General features: G+C 44.5%; 1 protein-coding gene across 3 annotated transcripts in view; it reads right to left on the bottom strand.

Annotated features, from left to right (window-relative positions):
- Nucleotides 1-8,163: 8,163 nt before the first annotated feature.
- CERS3 (ceramide synthase 3) overlaps nt 8,164-22,192 on the bottom strand; it is a 64,784-nt gene continuing 50,755 nt past the window's right edge. For all 3 annotated transcript variants that reach the window (XM_016200425.2, XM_016200432.2, XM_016200439.2), the window contains one exon: nt 8,164-12,246. In XM_016200425.2, the coding sequence (XP_016055911.2) occupies nt 12,088-12,246 (159 nt within the window). In that variant the 3' untranslated portion in view covers nt 8,164-12,087. The remainder of the gene's footprint in view (nt 12,247-22,192) is intronic.

Genomic DNA, 22,192 nt, shown 5'->3' with positions numbered 1-22,192 from the left:
TGGTCTCTGCAGAAAACAATGTTTACAATAGTCATCATAATGGAAACACTGTGAGATGGTTTCCGATGGTTCCAGTCTAGGTTATTTCCCTTTCGAACTTGAACTTGATTTTCGCCTGGCAGTTCTGACAGCCCTTGGAAAAGGAAAACAATGGCCTAGGAGAGTCCGTATGTTACAGGTACTGGATTATGTTTATTGAATAAATGAAGAAAGAAAGAAAATGGTTGGATAAAGTCAGAAATTTCTGACGACTCTAAGACTTGGTAGGTGGTCAGTGATAACGAAGCATCGAAGCCCTAAAAAAAAAATCACTCTCTGGGCTCATTTATTGTCATTCTTCCTTAGAGTCATTTCTATTTGCCTGGTTCATGTAGGTTTGATTTAAAAATACAAAGGCCCACATGTTGAAAAGTTTGTCCTTCTAGCTAGAAAGGGAAAAGATAAGGAAGGCCTCTGTCATGTGACAAACACGGATTTCTCCACACCGACCCCTGGGGCTGGTGGCCGAGGCTCAGGAGAGGCTGCTTCAGCACCCAGCACCTAGGGCACCACTGACACCCAGCAGGCGCTCAATAACTCGGCCGAATTGCCAACCGCTTTAAGGATCCCTCCCCTTCCTTATACATGTCACCCAGAATTTTCATACAAGATCCATTAAACTTTGAAATCTAAAGCTGGGCGGAGAAGCTATAATCAGATCTCAATAACGAGATTATACTTGTCCAAAACCTTGGGCAGCTGGTATCAGAAATTCACTGAGCTCGAGGGAGCACAAAAGGGCGTGTGTATGGCAGAGTAGTTGTCGAATATTCTTAAATCAGTCATCGCAGCTCACGGTATTAACGAGCTGAAGGGGTGACAAAGGGACAGGAGGTAACTTTGGAGGGGGAGGCAGTGATGAAGATGCTTGCCGTGTTGACAGCAGTTATCCCTTCATGAGTCACACGTGTCAAAATTTACCCAATGGTCCACCTCAAATACAGTCAGTCACCTGGCCCACACTGTTGCAAAAGCAACATTGAGCTGAAAATGCAAATCATTTGACAATGTTTCTATGTAATTATAAAGCTCAAAACAACACTGTATTTTGAACACAGAAAGTGGACTAGAAAGAAGTGCGTTACATATGGATTCCTCTCTTGGGGAGTGGAAGGTGAGGGTGGCCCTGCGATGGTACCATGTGGTATGATCAAATCCCACCGAAATCCAGCTAAGATCCATCCTGGGGGAGGGCAGGGAAGGGGCGCAAGAGAAAGCTGGAGGGAGGAAAGAGAGAAAAAGAGCATTGAAGCGGGGGAGGGAGACACATACAGGGGGAAAGAAGTGGGTGTAGGGACAGACAGACACACGGAGCTGAAAGATAAATGGGTTTTGTAGAAACGGCTCTCCGTTCTGCTCGGCAAACATGCCCCTGGCTGGGCGCCAGACGACGCCTGGGCTATCTAAGGGTGAAGTTACATGGTTATCAAATTCCCCTTCCCTGGAGCCTCTGGAAGCCGTTGCCAAGAACAGAAGGGGGGAAATCCATCTCTTTCTCTCTTTTTTTCCCTTGGACCTGATTTCGCGGTTTCCTCACTTTATTTCTCCCCGGGGACCCTCAAGCCCCTGCTGCAGATGGGGTGGGACGTGGGAGCTGGGTAAAGCGCTAGGGTTTCACAGAGCTGCAAATGAGCCCTGAAGGCGGGAAGGACCCTGAGCCCCTGCTCCAAGCCACTGCCTCAGAGGCCAGGCCAGGTGCGCAGTGTCCCTTTCCCTCCCTCCCCGTACTGACGCAGCCGGGAGAGGAGGCTGGGGCGGCCCTGCACCCTTCCCTGGAGGTCCCAGCCCACCCAGTGCCCCAGTGCAGGGGTGCGGCATGGGGGAGGGGCGGTGGAGCTCTGCCTGCACCCCCTCTATTTGCTCAGGTCCTTCCTCCAGGCTCATCTCTCTGCCACCCTCCTGCCTGACGTGCCCCGTTGGCTTCTCCAGGTCCAAAGAGCAGCCTCTCCACCAGGAGCATTTTTACTGCTCTCCTTCACGGGCCAAGGTCATGGCTATTGGGGTTGCCTGTGGGGGTGTTGGGAAGCAAGAAGGGGTGTGTGTGCCTGGGAGGCAGGAGGGGCCAGGCCTTGAACTTGGCTGGCGCTGGTGCCTGCTCTAGGAGGCATGGGCAGGTCCCACCCTTTCTGGTCTGGAAATATTTTACGATAAAGCAAGGTTCCGGGAACCAAAGCAAAGGTCAAACAGGAGGGCAGCCAAACACACATAGGGTTCTTCCGATGGACAGATGGAAGGAGCCACCAGCACAAGGAGCTGTGGTCAAGTTACATCCATGAGAAGGGGGGGTGGGGTTAGAAAAGGGGAGAGGTGCAGGCTGGAAACTGGTGGGTATGGAGGGGCGGGGCGGAGGGCTGGCTGAGGGGAGTTACGAGGAGCCTGGGGAAGGAGAGGGGAAAGGGGACCTTCTGCCCCCTCTGCTCAGAGACCTGCAGGCTCTCAGGAGCTCCCCCCTTCTGCTGGCTCCATCACACACCCCCCCCCCACCCCATCCGTTTCTCACTCTCTGGTTCTCTCTCCTCCCATCTGGCTCCCTCTGGTCTCCCCCGTCCGGGTCACTTGTGCATGCCTGCAGTCCCTCTCTGCCACACACAATCTCTGACTCCCAGGCCTGGGCTGTGTGAACAGCTCAGTTAGGTGCCTGTTGCGGGTGCTGGGAAGGCTGATTCGGCCCCTACAAGGAAACCACAGACTCTTCCCTGCCAGTGGACAGCAGCCAAGCATGTTCCTGAGAAGCTCCAATCAGAGTGACCACACTGACCACTGTGTTCCTGGATATCCCTCCTGGACCCAAAGCCCATAATTTGACTAGGTTTATTAAATTGTTCCAGGGGTCTTTTTTGTTGTTGGTTTGTCTCTTTTAGACACAGATTGTTGGTGTGGCCCGTTTAATAGAATCAGGGATCAAAACAACAGCTATCGTTCATCCTCTAAGCCGGGGCCGCTGTGGGAGGGAGAAGGCGCTGACCTTCCCGCCTATTCGTCACCTTGTCGGGATCCCGGCCTCTGCCTGCACTCGACAGCTAGGCCGCATTTGCAGTTATTCCCAGTTCACAACAAAAACGCTGAGCTGATGGTTAAGAGGAACTCACCACGGCCCAGACTGTGGGGAGCAGAGCATCGACTTCTCCAAGTCCAGACCTCTCCTCTCCTGTTTCTTTCTTTCTAAATAGAATATGCACAGTACAGGAGAGCACAGAACAGCCACGCGTACATTCAACAGGGACACTCGCGCTGTTCAATGGCGGGTGCGTTCTGAGAGAGGTGTCATCGGGTGGTTTTGTCTGGTGTGAACATCACACAGTGCGCTGGCATGAACCTGGGTGGCTTGTTTACACCAGGTAGGTTTGTTTACACCAGCACCAGCACTGGCACGTGAGTGGCGTGTTGCGCCGTGACATTATCATGGCTGCGATGTCACTTAGGGGAATTTTCGGCTCCATCAGAGTCTTATGAGACCACCGGCGTACCCGCAATCTGTGGTCGGCTGAGACAGAGTTATGCGGCGCGTGACTGTAACGACGAAATGCATGCCATGGACCTGTGACCCAGGCTAAGGAACAGAACCAGCACCTTAGAGCCCCGCCCCCGTGTGCCCTAGACCCATGCACCTGCTTCCCCACCAAGAGGCCGCCACTGTCTGGACTTTCCGCCTTCCTCTCAGATCCCTCTTACCTAAGCGTCTACCCCCCCACCATAACACAATGTTGAATTTTGTGAAAATAAACAGCAGTGTGGCCCCTATAAGGGAAAGGCTTTCAGGAGAAGACAGAGTCTTGAGACCATGGTTGGGTTTCAGCTCACCTGAGAGTTCCTCAGGGCCCCTTTCTGGGAAAGAATGAGAACAAGATCATGAGCAAGTTCTGGAAACACAGGCCTTACCACACTTGGCACATCTGGACCGGCTGTTGTGTGGCCTGCTGTTGGTCTTCCCTCGGTGGCATGTAGAAAAGAGAATGGGAGGGATGCTTAATAGTTTTTATTTCTAGGCCATTCAGGGCTGTGGGAAGATTGTTCTCATGGGCCTTTCCATGTCTGCATATCTTGTCCAGTGACACTCATCACTTTTGTCCCCAACTCTCTTTTCCAGGATGTTTGTACAGCAAACAGCCTTGAAGATGGAGACAGTGCCTGCCTATCAAACCAGTTTGCCTGCTGACCCAGATAAGAGAGAGATAACGTCTCTGTCTGGGGCAAAAGTCAAGCAGGGTTGTGAGCAGCCCCCGGCCTTGCCCCTGACGGTTAATTTTATGTGTCAACCCTGACTGGCCAGGGGGTGTCCAGAGTAAACATTATTTATGGGTATGTCTGTGAAAGCGTTTCCCTGCTCACAAGCCAGGGCCTCCAGGACATGGTGAACAGAAGTAGTGACTGAGGCATTAGTGTCTCTTTCTGAATCTCAGGGACAAAGTTGTCAGTGTCTCACCAACACTTATACTGTTTGGTAGAGAGTTTTATATTATAGATTCACTTTGTCAGATTAAGGAAATTTAGTTCCCAATTTTCTAAGAGCTTTTTTTTAAAATCGTGAATGGGTATTCATGAAAGACCAACCACAGGCGCTGGGGACCTGTCCGTTAGCCCTAATGGAAAGGCAGACCGGTTAGCAGTAGTTCCTGGGGCTTTTTTCACCACCCACAGTAACCGGTGGGACCAGGACATGGGAGGCGATGCCCAGCCCAGACCAATGTCCAGCCAAGGGTCTCCAGGCTTTTTGTCCCAAATCCCAGACTAATTAATTGCTGGGCACCCCAGGCAACTCCCCAGGGACAGGTGTCTTCCCAGAGCAGCCCTGGTGAAGACTCTCATTTATCTCCCTGTCTCTCTGTCACCTACTCTCCCTTCCCTCCCTTTAAACACCTATGGATTTTCTCCACGCCCCCTCTTGTCCTTAATCAGAGCTTGAGGGCCACCAGGTGGAAGGTTTCATTCACAAGGACAAAGAGTTTGGTAACTTGGCAAATGGCCTCTTTAAAGCAACAGGTTGTGTGGGGAAGCAGCTGAGACCATGGCCCAAGAGAGAGGTGGGTCTCTGCTTCAGGGGACACAGGACAGGTTTACCTGTCAATTGCTGGACATTCTCGGGACCAGCAGCCTTTGCTCACTGCATGAGACTGGCTGAGGCACTGGCTTGGAGGTTGTGCGCTGAGCGTGGCTGTTCACAGGGACCTGGGGATGCCAGCAGATGAGGCTCTGAGGGGGATCTGGCTGTCACTGTGGGGGAGGCAGAGGCCAAAAAAAATAATAAAAAAACCAAACAAACATGCCAAAGCAAGCAGCCTGTTTGCAGTGTGGGGATTCAGAGCCAGGCCTTGAGGCGAAGGTGTAAGGGTTCCTGTTCAAATTTCAAGTGGGAAAATTTAGCCACTTTGTACAGATTCCACCAACCCTGGCCAGGCCCCAGCTGCTGCAGCAAGGAGGCCGAGTCCTTTACCAAAAGGTAAAAGGGGGTCCCCAGATGGGACCAACTGTGACAGTTTGTGCTCGGCAAGTCCCTTCACACAGCTGGGTTTAGGTTTCCTCATTTAAAAAACCACCCCTCCAGTGATCCTCAGCGGTGGCCTATTGTGTTTGCAAATCCAGTGAAATCCTCTTGTTGGTGGGGATGGTGGAAGACAAAAGATGAAGCTGGCCTTCCCCAGAGGCAGCAGACGGGGGTAGGGTGGGGGTGTGGGGGGGGTGGACCCAGATCCCCAGCGTGGGTGGGAATCCCCAGGCCAACACTATGAGATGGCTAAACACCTGATGACACATTTCTAAGGATTACTGGGCAGCTCTTACAGAATTAAAGTAGATCTGTGTGTGCTGATGTGGAAAGATCTCTCCAATACAGTAATAAGAAAAAAGTAAGGGACAGAGCAAATGCATAGACTCAGAGCTCTGAACAGCCTCCCTGGAGCCTTAGTGCAGGTTAAAGGTGTTCACAGTTCCAGGGGCAAACATGCCTTCATTTCCCCCTCAGCAGGCATTAGAGCAGAGTTTATATACATAAAGTTTATATGCACGTTAGAGCAAGTATACACAGATAACACAATTATATACCGAGAACCCAAACCACCTACACCCGCACAGCTCTCTGCCTTCATTAACGACTTGACTATCCCACTGTCACACTGGCACAGACATTCGCCAGGCAAATAAACTGTCTTGTTCACTTCTGGACCTTCCCATGAGAACCATCAACTCTTCCAACAGAAAGCACCCACAGATGCCTCTGGGGAAACTTAGGACTTTTGAATCCCTCACCTGAAAATCTGTGCCTTGCTGCTATAGCCAGCCCTGAACTGTTATATCAGGATCCTCAACTGATCAGAACCAACCAGGCCTTAGCAGTGACAGACCCATGAACCAAACCCTCAGGTTCTCCATATGCTGGCGCTGGCCTTGTCCCACTGAGCAGCGGTGAGGCCTGTCTACACGCTGTCTCAGCAACAGGCTGTGCTGGGGATGTCTGGGGAGCCAGCATGCAGCAACAGATTCTTGCTGAAATAGGCACGAGAGTGTATCTGGATGGAATTACAATGAGCGTTAAGAGTGCTTCCCTTTGGGAGAAAGACTTCAGGGAGAGCTTTTCACTTTTCATTGGATATATTTTTACATTATTTGAATGCTCTGACTCTGCACGTATATTTCTATTATTACTATTATTTTAAATGCCAATAGAGATTATCTGATAGTGAGATTATGGGCTCTTTTAAAGATACTTTTGGTATTAAAAGTTTTTATGAAAAACAAAAGGCTGTGGTCAGTAATATCAGCTATCTCAGAAAGGTAAGGACCTAAGAGTCACTAGCTTTTTATTTTAGCTTGGAAAACTTAAACATACAGAAAAGCATAAAAATCGTAAGGGAACAGTCTGATGGTTTATCATGAGCTGAACACACTCATGTAACCACCACCCAGGTCCAGAAGCAGAACATCACTAGTACCCTGAAGACCCCTGGGGCCCCGTCCAGGCAGAATCCCTCCCTCCGTCCCTCCCTCCCCGCTTAGTAAGCACTACCTAGACTTTTACCATCACAGTGTTGAAATCATTAAGTATGTATTCATTTTCCATTAGATTCTTTTGCAAAACATTAAGATTGTAAGAAGCAGCCACACTGTCACAAGTACCAGTGAGTTCATTTTCATTCCTGTATAGTATCCCATAGTATAAACATACCAGTTTTCTTGTCCATGCTGCTGCTGGTGCGTATTTGGGAAGTGTCCTGTTTGGGCTGTTAGGAGTATTGGTGGTATGGCCATTCACGTGCATGCCTTTTGCATAGGTATCTAGGAGTGAAGCTGCAGGGCTATAATATGTGTATATATCCAATTTTAGGAAATGATGACAAACCATTTTTCAAAGTGCCTATAACCACACTTCTTCAGCAGTGTGTGACTTTCGATTGTTCCACGTGACAGCCATTTGGTACTATTAGTCTTTCTAATGTTCGAGCAACTTTTCATATGTTTATTGGACACTGAGATATGGTGTTTTCTATAGTGTCTAAATGCCTTGCTCATTTTTTAAAATTGGGTTGTTGTGGGGTTTTTTTGCTACACATTCTGGATATGAACCCTCTGCCAGTTACAAGTGTTGCAAATATTTTCTCCCACTCTATGACTTGTCTTTTCACTCCCTAACTGATATCTGTTGAGCAATGCAAGTCCTTTATTATCATTTAATCTGATTCATTAATATTTTCCTTTTGGATACTGCCCTAAATTTTGTTTTGTTTAAGAACTCTTTGCCTATCTCAAGGTCATGCAGATGTCCTCTTTGTTTCCCCCTGGAAGCTTTATATTTTACCTTCCATATTTAGATGTACAAAATAACAACAACAACAAAAAAAACCCACACTGGAATTTTTTGTGTATGGTATAAAGTAGGGGTCAAGTTTAATTTTTATCCTTAAAGATATTCAATTATCCATATGTGCCTGAGGTTTGTTTCTGGACTCTACGATTTTAGTGTTCTATTTGTCTAGCTTTATGTCAGTTTCACAGTGCTTTGCTGCCTCTTTATAAATCAGTCTGATATTTAGTAGAGTAACTTCTCCCATTTTGCTCTTTTAAAGATTGTCTTGGCCAGTCTTGTTCCTTGGCATTTCGTATAAATTTATACACACACACATAGCCAATGGGTGGGGGATTTTTGCATTTATATTTGTAATAACAATTTTCATTTCTTCCCTTTGAGCCTTGTAATTTTTATTTCTTGAAATATTACACTGGCTAATTTGAAAGATACAATGTTGAGTATACTCAGGACAATGGCATCCTTGCAGATAAAGGACATCCCTGTCTCAGTGACAATCCTGGGGGAAAGCTTTCAGCAGTTCTCCATCACAGCTGTCCATGGCGCTAGCTTTAATGCTTTTTGAAAATGCTATTTATCAGATTGAGAAAGTTCCTTCCTAGTTTTCCGTAAGATTATGTCTTTGTTTGTTTGTTTTTAATGAGCCAATGTTCAATTTTATCTAAGGGGTTTGAAGATAGGACTTTTTCTTTTATTCTTTTTAAATAGTGAGTAACATTGATTTTCAAATAGTAAATCAAACACGAGTTCCTGCAATAAGCCCAACAGTGCACCCTGCGCTGCCTTCTTTACCTATTGCTGGATTCCGGTTGCTTTGGTTTAGGGGTCTTGTGCCTGTGCTCGAGAATGACTGATTGTTCTTTGTTTCCTCCTAATATCCTTGGCAGATTTTAGTGTCAAGACTGTGCTAGTCTTGTAAAACAAGTGTGGACGTGTTCCTTCTTTTTGTCTCTGGAGAAGTTTGCATAATACTGGTGTTAATTCTTTCTTAAATATTGGAAGAATTCCCACCTGGGCCTAAAGATATTTTTGAGGGAATGCAAATTTTATAATTCCAGATTTATTTCTGTCTTATATAGAAGACTATTTAGGTAGCTACTTCTTCTTGTGCCCATTCTGTCAAGCTGTATTTTTCTAGGAACTTATACATTTTATTTAAACCTTCAAATATATTGATATAAAGTTGCCCATAATGTTCTCTTATTATCAGTCCAATGTTTGCTTTATCTATAGGGACAGATTTATTTTGGATTGAATATCCTTTATCATGGCACGTCCACACCTATCAGCGTAGGAAACTGCTAGTAGGAACAAAGCAGGTGGGGCTCCCAGAACCCTCACTGATCTTCAGAACCACCCAGACTCGGCTGAAACGCAGGTTTCTGTTTCTCACCCCAGAAGCACGGAATCGAAATGTGCAGCAGGCAACAGGCAAGGTGTGTTTAAGTTCCACAGGCAATCCTGATGAACAACAGCCAGTTGAACCATCATTCCGGACCCTATTTCCTCCACTACTTTTGAAAGGTAGGTAAGAAAAGGTGGCTGAGAAAACACTTCTAGGATCAGTGTTCTTTCTTAGCACCTCAACAGTGCCTTGTGCCACAGGCCCCTGATGCTGTGACCTAGGCTACATTCTAGCCCACAGGTGTCTGTCTGTCTACACTATGCAGAGCCAAGAGGCTCACCCCAGTCAAGACCAACCCGCTATCTCTTGGTGTCTGGTACTCCAAGGCCAGCAGCCCTAATGTCCTTACTTGGCTCTGTACCCTCTGCTTCCTGGCAGGGCGTTTCTAGAGGATGGGCAGATGGTTTGCACAACTAGGTGAGATCAGTGATGACCTCTAAGAAGCGGGGCAAGGTGTGTGCCGAATCTACTCAGTCCCATGTATGCTGGATCCTGTCTTTATTTCACTACAAGTCATTACCATTAAAACAATATAGGTGGCACAGTGAACTACATTTCTTTAAAGTCATCTGGCATAGTATGAGCCCTTGTTTCCTATAGATAGAGAGGTTACTTTAAAACCAACCATGAAAGCCCTAAAGTATGTTACAAACATGCCTATCTACCTATTGAGAGGCAGGTTAGCGCTTCTAGCTGTATTAGAGATGGTTGAAACTGGCATATCAATTTCACCTTCAACATTCAAATAAGAAAAAAAGAACTGGAGGGTAGAGAAGCAAATACACAAATTTTTACCTTAAGCAAGAAGATATTTGGTACAGAGACAAGACCAAAATAAATCAAAGAAAAAATACTCTGCTATTTTTCTACCTAAAAACATTAAAAAACAATATCTTAGTGTGCTCTCCTTCCACCAAAACAATAATAACTCAGCAACTATGCCCTTAAGTGAGTGGAGGCACTTTATATTATAATATAACATTATATATATAATGCACTGTACTCATAAAAGCAAATGTTATTATGTAGAGAAAACGTGACACATACTTTTCTGTTGTTCTAGTGATTCCTCAAAAGGAGATCGGTTGGGGGAAGAATTCTAAAGGGTTTTGGTTTAACCTGGAGGTTTTAAAAACATCTTTTTAGTAATAAACAAAAAATTCAGATACCTTTACTGCGCACAGTGCCGTCCTGCCCCAGGGGCCACAGCCCGCGTCGGTGGAGCCTGTGTGGACGCTTTACTGATGCCCATAGTCCTAGCTGTCCCTTGGCTTTAAATACGGGCCCTGAGTGAAACAAGACGAAGGTGTACAGTGTGACCAAAAAATATGAGAAACTGGGGTGGGGGTAGGGGTGCATATGCTGCTCAGGCTCTTCTTCTGCCAGCTCTGTCTCTCCTCAGTCAGTGGAAACCTAAGAAGTCCCCCAGGCCTCCCAGCATGCTGGGCTCAGGAGGTGTGCCCCCTGTGGGGACAAGAGCAGCTACTGAGCCCCTAGGCCCTCTCTATCCTTCCAGAGATGCAGGTGGCCCCAGGAGCTGTCACTGACTCTAGCACCTGTCCTTGGACAGTTTCAGGGGTATTTTTCAGCCTTTCTTTGGTTCTCTTTTACTATTTTGCAGTCTGAGTGGGTTGGAAAGCAGAGATGAATTGTGTAGCATCCTCCTGCTGTTTCCTAGATTTCCTTTTGGCCAGGAGCTCATGTGCATGTCATATATTCCCAGAGACTCAGGCTTCCTGGGTGATCATGGCTCAGTGACCAACCTGACCTGTCTGATTCCCCCACAGGCCCCACGTGGGACCTATGACCTGCTGGGTAGCTCTGCTGGCCAGAAGGAAGGGCTCAGGGCAGCAGCAGGAAAGCTTTCCTTTTAGAGAAGAAAAGAATGAGAGATCAGCAAAAAACAAAAAGAAATAGGGCCCAAACCCCTTGTCCCTTTGGCCATTGGGCCTGAGGGAGGAGAATTCCCAGGGAATTTGAGGATTACCCCTGGGAGCTAACAAATAAAGAGCTTCCAAGTAAAACAGAAACAGCGTTCTGGGTATTTGCATTTCCAGGTATCTCCAGACACATTTAATGGGGATTTTTCTAAGACAGTGTCTTTCCTTCAGGCCCATTCACTGCCAGGCTTAGCCAGTTTCTCTCCCCCAAACAGAGCTGGAATCTTGTGAAAAGTGGGTCAGGTAACAATGGCATCAGAGTTGACAGTAAGCACTTTTGCTTCCATTATGTCACTGGAGCCTTACTCCAGCCCTGTGAGGTAGGTGGGCCAGGTGTTTTTCCCAATGGAAAGATGAGGCACCAAGGCTTGGAAGGTTTAAAAAAGGCCCATGGCAGAAAGTGGCCCCTGCGCCTGGGAAGCCAGGTCTCCTGGTTTGGTCTTCGTGCCCCTATTCCCTTGCTACCTCTAAGTCATTTTTGAGAAATGAGCTGTAATCTGTGGCCAAACACATCTAGAGAAAGTGGGTTAACTTAGCACTTCTTGCTCTCTCTGAGGATGGGCAAGGCAGGGAGCAAAACGGCCTACAACGAAGTGAGCTCCTGAAAACGCCACCGTCTCCAATGAATGAACACAATCAGAACCGAAACGGTTCTCTGGAGAAATCTTTGAAATCTTTGACCAGTCTGAGTCCTAACTGCAGTAAACCCATGGGTATGCTTATATTTAACATTTTAACACAATCCAACAACATGTTGTTAAATACATCTTAAGGGGGAGTTAGAAAGAGGGAAGGTAGAATCTGGGGTCCCTGTGAGTCCTGTGGGCCACGGTGACGGGGGCAGCGCCTCTGGCTTCCAGCAGCCCTTGTCACACACGGTCCCCAGGACCTAGGTGGGCTTCAAGCTAGCGGCCATGCTGACCGTTGGGGATGAGGCTCCTGTGGGCCCCAAGGCCGTTCTTCACGCAGTCCTTCTCTTTGCCTTCGGTGGCCTTGTCCTTCCCCTCGTCTTCTTCCTCTTCTTCGTACTCATCCTCGTCATCGCTCCGCACATCCTGGATGTTCTAGACAAAGGGAAGAAGGGCATGAGCGACAGCTGTCCAGCAAGTCCGCACCGAATGGCAAACAAGCAGGCCAGCTTAGGGCTATGGCCCCCTCAAATTCTGTTGAAAGAAATCAAAGATCTAAAGAATTGGAGAGACATACTGTGTTCATTAATAGGAAAATTTAACATAGTAAAAATGCTAATTATCCCCAAATTGACCTATAGATGCCACATAATACCAACTAAAATCCCAGCAAGATTTCTTATAGATACAGACAAGCTGATTCTAAAATTTATAAGGAGACTCCAAGGAACTAGAATATAGAATTGCTTTATAATTGAAGACTCAAACGACCCAATTTTAAGACTTTCTATAAGTTTACAGTAATCAAGGCTGAATGGTATTAAGCAAAGGGATAAACACATAGATCAATGGAACAGAAGAGAGAATCTAGCAATAGACCCATACAAATAAGGCCAATTGAGTTTTGACAAAGGTGCAAAAGCAACTCAATGGAGGAAGAATAGTCTTTTCAACAATGGTTGGAAAAATCAGAAATCCATAGGCAAAAAATTAAACTTTGACCTGAACATCATTACAAAAGCAAACTCAAAGTGAATCACAGATCTAAATGTAAAATAAAAAAGTATAAAACTTTTAGAAGAAAACCCATGACCTGGGGTTGGATGATGAGTTCTCAGACATGGCACAAAAAGCCTCGTCCATTAAAAAAACAACTTATAAGCTTAACTTCATCAAAATTGAATACTTTTGTATTATGTAGAGAATAAAAAGATATGCTGCAAACTGGGAAATAATATTTGCAAATCCCATATCTAACTTGTATGCATAATAAAGAATTCTCAAAACTCAACAATAAGAAAAAAAACAAACCAATTTTAAAATGAGCAAAAGATATAAAAATAGACACTTCTTCAAAGAGGATACAGGATGTCAAATAAGCATATGCATAGATGTTCAACATCATTAGCCATTAGGAAAAGGCAAATTAAAACCATTATGTGATACGACTACAAACCCATTAGAATAGCTAAAATTAAAAACACTGGCAATACCAAATGCTGACAAGGATGCAGAGTGGCTGAAAGGAACACTTACACATTGCTGATGAAAATGCGAAATGATACAGAGACTCTGGGAAACAATTTGGCAGTTACTTATGAAGTTAAATATATGGCTAGTGTATGTCTCAGCAGTCTTACCCCTGAGAATCTACCCTAGAGAAATGAACGTCATGTTCTAACAAAAACAAATGTTTGTAACAGCTCTATTCATAATTGCCCCAAACTGGAAGCAACCCAAATGTTCTTCAACCACTAAATGGATAAACTGTGGTCCATCCATACAATGAAATACTGTTTACCAATTAAAAGGAACAAACTTGGACATTTATAAGAAGTTGCATGGATCTCAAATGCCACATGAAAAAAATTAGTTTCAAAAGGTTACCTGCTATATAGCATAATAATGTTCTTTACACGACATTCTTGAAAAGACAAAACTAAAGGGATGGAGAGCAGATGAGTAGCTGTCAGGAACTGGGGTGGAGGAAGCAATTATTTGGGATGATGGAATTGTTCTGTATTCTGATTACGGGGATGACTATACAAATCTATTCCTGTGTTAAAATTCATAGAATTGTACAGCAACAACAACAAAAATCTGTTTTACTGATAAGTTTTAAAATAAAACTTAAAAGTACTTCTTTTTAGAAAGCAAACAATATGGTTTTTCCAATAAACATTTGCTAAGTAAAGTGTTACTCATGCGGGCATTTTGATTGTCAGATTTTTGTTGTTGGAAATTAGGGTGTTTTCTATTTTCTTTATGCTGGGACTCCCTCAAGGACAGTTCTTAATTAAGGGATTCATGTTTCTCTCTTCTCTTGTGGTGTCCTCAAAGCTGTGAGGAAAACTCCTAGAAGTATAACATTGCCCCTGAGGAAGGGAGATGGAATTGCCACAGATCAGACTTCATTGCAAAAGATAGAAGATGGTATGAGTTATTAAAACAATACTGAGAACTCACGCTCTGGGCGAGGACAGTGTCAGACACAGCCCCTCACCCTCTAAGCCAGCTCACCAACATCTCTATTGGACCCAGACTGGAAAAGAAAAAACACGGACAATGGAGGCTGTCTCCTCACACATCATTTTTCAAGATGACGTCCATAACCATATGAGTTACTTTTTCCTTGTGTGACCTGCAGACTAAAACTGACCACCTGCAGAGAATCTCAGGGTACATGTAACCAAATACCTCCCTGTGTGTACGGTCTGCCTGCAAACGTGACTTTTGAAAAGGACCAAAGTCCGTCCACACGTTCTGCTGGCTTACCCACAGAGATTAACTTCACAGGCTCTTCTCTGTCCATCTACTCTTTTCCACAAAACACAGAAAGGGGCTCAGAGTACACAGGCTCACTATAAACACTGAGGAATAAACCTGGCGTCTCATCAGTTAAGATGCAGCAGAGAAGGGCACCTTCTCTGTGACATGCTGGGAGCCGGGGATCACAGAGCTCCCCCGCAGAGGGAGCCCTTCAGGAAAGGGCCATGCTTGGCTGATATTTGCTTTCACGCACCGTGCCCCTTGGGCCTTCTTTTCCTTTCTCAAAAAATGTTTGTAGGAAACAAGAGTAAATTTGAATCAGAACCAAGAAACTGGTTTCTCTCCAGAAAAGCAGACGAGCCTCTCCCGCCATCTGTGCAGATTCACAGAGCTGCTCTAGCTGAGAGGTAAGCTGGTACTCAAGGGTGCTCCCCACCGCTGAGCCACATCCTCCAGCACCCTTGTTTCCATGAAGAGGTCCTGGACCATATGACCCTTTGGGAAAACTGTGGATCTCGAGTCACAAAGGTTGGGGAGCACTACTGACTTCTAGGGAACAGTGGCTGGGATGCCGGCCACCCCCCAGTGTGCATGGCGTCCAGATGGGCTGCCAGGCCGGCGTGCAGGTGAGACCCTGGTTATAATTATCCAAGCCCAAAACCCAATTCTACTTTACATTCAAGCGCAGCAATTCTTGCATGGCTTTAATATATTCTCAATTTTCCAGGAATGCAACTATGTACATAAATCAAAGGAGGACTCTACGGTTTTTTGGTTCAGAACTCCACAGCTTCAGAAAACCAAGCCACCGACGGCAAGACTACCAGCGATGTCTGAGCCCCCAGCGCCGCGCGCCTGTGTCGGCTGTGCGTGCAGCTGCCCCACTCACGGTCAGTCTACGTGGAAGCAAATGGCATCTGTTGACTTCAGTATATTGAGTGGAGTCATGCACACATGTTACACATGAAATGCATATTTATCAGAAATGTCTTTCATCTCATTTCTTTTTCATTAGAGTTGTGGCATTATATTGCTTTTGGAAATTATGGTTATAGGTGAGTCATATTACCTAGGAATTTCATTTCAGGCTAGTGCAGGGGGTGTGGGTCCAACAGGATGGAAAGCCCCTCCCGACATGATGAACCAAGTTCAGGAAGGACTTCCTGGTACTGAGAGTTTGTGTGATGGATGTGTTGGTGGCTGCACATGGTGCAAGCCTGAATAATGTAAACTGGAAATTGTGTGGCATTCAAATTAACAAACCCTCATGTTATATTCAATTTTACCATGTAAATGCCATCTGTAATATAACAGGAACAGCTACGAAACCCTGAAAAGGATTTTTTTCACTGCCCTAAAAATCCTCAGTGCTCCCTCCCAATGCCTGGCAATCACTGACTTTTTTACTGTAGTTTTGTCTTTTCCAGAATGTCATATAGTTGGAATCAAATAGTGTTGAGCCTTTCCAGATTGTCTTCTTTTACTCAGTAATATACATTTAAGTTTCCCCATGTCTTTTCATGGCTTATTGGCTAACTTCTTTTTAGTAAAAAAGAATATTCCATTGCCTGGATGGACCACAACTTGTGTATCCATCACCTACTGGAGGACATCTTGGCTGCTTCCAAGGTTGGGCAATTAAGAATAAAGCTGCTATAAATGTCTGTGTGCTGGGCCCAGGACTAAGCAGTTAGTGTGAATAGTAACATCTCCTTCTCACAGCAACCCTAGGACATAGGAACCATTCTCTTTATTTTAAAAGAGTGAAAACTGAGGCTCAGGGGGGCTAAGTAACTATTACAAGGCCACACAGCTATGAGAGGCAGACAGTATGAAAACCTTGATCTAAGCTCAGACTCCCTGAACCACAGTTCTCTGCAGACCCCACGGAGCCATCTGCATGAATACCTGCACAGAGGGCACCAGGAGGCAGACATCCAGTTCTGTGTGAGGGCAGTTCTCAGTACAAGAAAGCTCCCTCTCCTCTCCTCCCACTGAGCTGAGCAGCAGCTGTCTCATCATGACCTGTCTCACCCTGTTCTGACTTTGCCCTTGCTACCATTAGGACAGACTTTTAAGTACAACATTTGAAATAATAAAAATCAACCCTAATCAGATGTGCCAACTGACTTTTTCTATGTGACACAAACACTGAAATGTTTTATTCTATTCCATTTCATTTAAAAAATTATTATTGAGATCTATACACTGGTTCCCAATTTTGGGGAATGATCTGTGTACACAGAATGCCTCCTCTTGAATTTCAAAAGTGGCTTTCTAAACTGTTCTGATTCACCAGTGTAAACAGGATATGTTCTATTTTCCATTGACAGGTTTTGTGTTTGTTGTGTGTTTTTTTCATTACACTTGCTGCTATCAATGTATCTATTTTTCTTAAGGAATGATCTCATTTGGCTAAGGCTTAAGGGCTTTCCACAATGATCTTCTAAGAGAAAAAGTGAGTTTTAGGGCCAGCTAGATTCTAGAGAGCATCTGGTAGGACATGCTTATTTCCCAGATGACATTAAAGCTACAGGATGGACCCCACTGGCTGAGTGACACGGCTTAGTGGCAGCAGAGCTCAGAGCTAAAAAAAAAAAAAAAAAAAAAGCATGGATTTCTTTCATATTCTCTGTATCACCTCAAAATAAGTTAGAAGTGCACCAGAGTCTGTGGTCATCACCAAACTGTGATGAATGAAGAAAATGATTTGACTTCCTAAATGTACTTTGCTTCAGGGATTTAAACCATGAAGATCAGCGTGTTCTCTAAGCTGCCACATTTTGCAACCTTCAGAAACAACTTTAGCTTCCACAGCCTGAAAGATCCATTACTCTAACTGAGCAAAGATATGCGAATCATTTTGGGAAAAAAATCACTAGGACTTAGGCTCTGCTGCTTAGACTCAACATTCACTGAGGTTAAGAGGTGAAAAAACGATGAGCGAGATTACTTAGTGAGGTCGAATGAAGGAGAGTGACTGTGGCAAGGCCAACACTCTCACCTTGTGTGCCCTTCCCAACCCAAACTGTGGAACTGAAAGTTGCAGTACTATAAAAGTTACCATTTTCAGTTGCAATGAACAGGTACCTACAATCTCATCCTCTAAATCCATCAGAAGTTTCTAAATGCAGTTGCCGTATTTCGAAAGGAAATGGCTGGTAGGCATTTGTGATGATCATGTGAGAAATTTTAAACTGCCAACATTTACATCTGAAGAAATGCTAACCAGCTAATTATGTAGAGCTTGGTTTCACAAGCAACAGTGTGTTTGGCTGTTCCTGCACAAACCAAAGTTCTCTCTGTATAGGATGACCCTGGCAGGCGGGAAACAAGGAATGATTTGGGAACACCACCAACCGCAAAGTGGAAACAACCAAAGAGAAAGGAGTTCACCCAACGTCCCCAGCATCTCACGGAGGCACTCCTGACATGGTAGGCCCGATCATTCCTTGGGTGGGGACTGTTCTGCCCATTGCGGGAGGTTTAGCAAGTAATATCCTCGGCCTCTCTCCACTAGATACCAGTTGTAACAATAAAAAATGTCTTTAGGTCATCCTCTTATGAACAACATCAAAACCCCTCCATCCTGTGTAGCTTACATATTCCCACCCACAGCCACCACCCCACACTGTACCACGTGCGTAACAACCAGCTCACTCAATTCATACACAACTTACTACTTTCATTTCCACCCACTCCCCAAAAAAGTGAGTACTATAAATTTAAAGTCAACCCTGATGTCTACACTTTGGCTTTATCTTTTCATGTAAATTTTTATTATAGTTTAAGATTCCAGAATATATATATGTCTTTATCAGTTAATCACAATTTGCCTATTAGTGAAGGTAAACGTCTGGCCCTAGTCCGTATTGAGGACCCTGAGCATGCTCCCTGCCACAGCATTTCACACACCTCTGGGAATGACATCTGCAACTATGGTTTCAATAAAATTGCATAGCTGTGTTTTCAAATGCCTTAACGGAACTCTGTGCTTGGGAATCTGTGGTCATGTCAAAAGCCCAGGAGGTCATGAATGACTCATAATGTCCCACTGCTTTTCAAATGGCTTCATGTCTAGATCCACAGTTGGCGATGAAACAAAGAACAATATAATAAGCATTTTATGCTATTTTGAAAGCAAACTTTTTGCTTTAACTGTGAAAAAGTGCATCCAGTCAAAGAATTCAATTTTCTGAACTACCATCAAAATGCTTTCCTTTTTGTTATATCAGTTCTTCTTATCCAGGCTGACATGGTCCCAGAAAAAACAATTGAGTTTTCCCTTTTTTTCTCCTCAAAGAAGTTGCATTAAATTTAAATTGGATTCTCTGAAACCTGGCCATAATAAATGGAAATTTCCTGTTAGTTACCTGGAATATGAATTTTCTAGACCATGCTTCTCAAACTTCAATGTGCATATGAACCACCGAGATTCTTGATAAAGGACAGACTCTCCTTCAGAAGGTCCCTAGTGGGCCTGCAATGCCGCATTTCTAAGCAGCTCTGGAGATGCCTGGGCTGACCACGGGCTACCACACTGCAGCCAGCAGGCTGCTCGCCGGGCCACAGATCCTCTCTAGAGTGCTGCTCTCTGTACAACGAAGCTGTTGAAGAGAGGGCTGCCTAACAGTCTGTGAAATTTCAAAATTCCATGATTTCAAATAATTTTTATTTCCTTAGTCTTTATACGTCATGAGTCCTTTTACTTCAGGAAGGCAATATAAAATGACCAGCATGTCTCACTTTCTATAATAGATAGTTGTTTAAAAAGAGTTAGTAAATCATCTTGTAATTGTCATGTCTTTAATTCTCTAGAGAAATGTACCATTTAAAGAACTTTGTTTCTGCCCTGGCTGGTGTGGCTCAGTTGGTTGAGCGTCCTCCAGGTGGTGGGTTCAATTCCCAGTCAAGGCACATGCCTGGGTTGTGGGTTCAATCCCTGGTAGGGGGGTGTGCGGGAGGCAGCTGATAGATGTTTCTCTCCCACATTGATGTTTCTCCCCCAGCCCTCTTTCCCCCCCCTCCCTTCCTCTCTCTCTAAAAAAATAAAAATAAAGAACTCTATTTTTCTACAAAGGAAAAAAATCTCCAAGTACTTGTTTCAACAGTCTGAATTTTCATTTAGGAAGACTTTTTAGCACAGAACATCTATGTAACACTCAAGTCTACTGCTCTTGTTAAAATGTGCAGAATGAGGGTATCTGCTGAGGTTGCATCAACCAACTCCACAAATGTGGGGAAGAACAAAGCACTCTCTGTTTCTCAGAAAGCAGACCCAGTAGACAGGGAGTTCGGGGGACACTTGTGCAGGGGTGGAGAGCGCACACACAGAGCTGGTTTTCTGCACTTAACCTACTGGTTGTCAACCTGAGAGGTAGATTAGAATCACTTAAGTACGAGGAAGAAGAGACCTGTCAAACGTTCCAATGTCTGGGTCCCAACCCCATAGATTCTGAATGATTGGTCTGAGTTAGGACCTGGCCTGTGATATTTTTCTTTTGCGGCTCCAAGGTCATTCTAGTCAGTTGTATTTAATACAGCTAGTATGTAACAAGCTGATCTGAAATAAAAAGGGGGTTATCCTGGGAGCTCCTCTGGCTGTGACCAGTCACCCTCCATCTACACTAGCCGTAGGAATTTTATAATACTCTATTTCAGTCATCAGTCTTTGGTATTTTTATGATGTCCTTCTTCAGGCAAGGGCAGGTTTTACACCCACTATTACTACTAACAAAAGAGACCTAGAGGCTTCTTGAATGTGACAAATTTGGTATTTCTTCCCTAACACGCTGATGACTGAAGAGAGGGTGTCAAAAAGGATCATCCAGAACGTAGGTTGTGAAAGTCAACTGGCAGACAACGTAGTAAACTGTCACTGGTGCTCTTGGCTGAGTCAAGGACACTGGCACCTGGCATCAGCTGGAGCATTATTGAAGCGAAAGGAAGACAGAGCTGCCCTAGGAGCCAACTGTCCAGCTATTTGGAAGTCACAGGCTCTGTGATCTGGCACAAAGAACCTGAGCAAATAGTAATACTGACCATGATCATAGCAGCTGACATTTATCATGTGCTTACTGTATACCCGATACTGATTTATCTTACAAGGCAGGTTGAGTATCAGCCCCATTTTACAGGTGAGGAAACCGAGGCAATGAATAGATCACACAGCCAGTAACAGGGAGAGCTGAGATTGGAATGTACAGAGAGCCTGTACTCTTAGCTAGTACCCTGACTGCTTACTAGGAAGTTACTTGGGATTAAAAAAATAATTATAAAACATTTTCTTATGCTTTTAAAAAGTTCAAAGGATTTGCTGCTGCATTTTAATTTATGATCTTGATTATTTAATTAGTTTGCGTACTTCCCATGTTTGCAAAGAGCATGACAGGATGAGCACAGAGATCGAGAATTTGTCCCTTTAAGTTTCTTCTGCCTGGTAGAAGTATAATATTCCATACAAATATTTTAAATTAATTTTATGGTTATTTAAAATAAAGAATAATTGTTTGAATAAAGACTAACTAGAAAAAGAGACATATTACAAGTTGAGGGACTCAGGTTCCAGTCTTGCCTTTGGCATGAAACCACTGTCTGCATTTGCTAGAGGCCTCAGTTTCCCCAAGTTTATTAGAGTGCTCCTTTCTTTAACTACAACAGTGCAGCATGTGTAAAGAGTTGTTCTGTGAACTTAAGAGGCATTGCCTCTCGAGAGCAGATGGCTGGGGCAGGTTGCCAAGGGGCTAGTTTCTCCATCCTGACTCTGTGGCTCCTCCCTCCGTGTCTTGGCTGTGCACCAGCCTAAGCTGTCACAGAGACCTGCTTGAGTTGGCCCGCACCCAGCATGTTATTTACCAACAAGAAAATAAAAGCTTAAGGATGACCAAGTTCTCTTAAGTAATATTCATAAAAGCATGCTATGCCCCCTCTAATTTCCCCTGAAAGCACTTCCCATGTTTGTAAAGAGAATGACAGGATGAGCACATCAGCGCGTCATACTTCCCGAGGCTGATGTGATGTGTGGGCTGGGAGCTCATCAAAAATCACCATTTTATGGGAACCAGTCAGGTTTCAGTGCCAAGTCTTGTTCTTAAGCAGCAAAATGCCTGCTCACCATGGTCTGCAAATGTTAGTGTCCCGAAATTATAGTGATATTGTTATTTTAAGGTATTTGACAACAGAAGCAAATGGTAGGTTCTCATTCATCACATGCATGCAATGACCCTTCTGTTCAGGAAAAATAAAATGTGACAATTTCAAAAATCACTATTAAGAAGTATAATCACTTTTGTCTTTTTCAGTCTACCATGCAAACTCATGCAGACCACAAAAAGATTAATAAATTATTTTGTAACTTTCCACCCTAAACAGTATGGTTGCTTCCCCAAATTATTTACTCATTTGTATATTCAAAATTACTCACTTAGGTCCTACCAGGCAGGAGAAACTTAAAGGGACAAATTCTCAACCTCTGTTATAAGATTTAAAAGAAATTTTTGGAGGCCTACAAACTTCTGCAAATCCATTTATTAAATATCCAAGAATTGGTTACCTTAGTAACAACTGAGGTGTGTGCTAAATGCTAAATATTTATTAAATAGCGTTGAAAACT

This window comes from Miniopterus natalensis, chromosome 22, assembly GCF_054644295.1.
Source record: "Miniopterus natalensis isolate mMinNat1 chromosome 22, mMinNat1.hap1, whole genome shotgun sequence".
In the NCBI taxonomy this organism is placed as follows: Eukaryota; Metazoa; Chordata; class Mammalia; order Chiroptera; family Miniopteridae; genus Miniopterus; species Miniopterus natalensis.
This window is presented reverse-complemented; position numbering and strand designations above follow the sequence as displayed.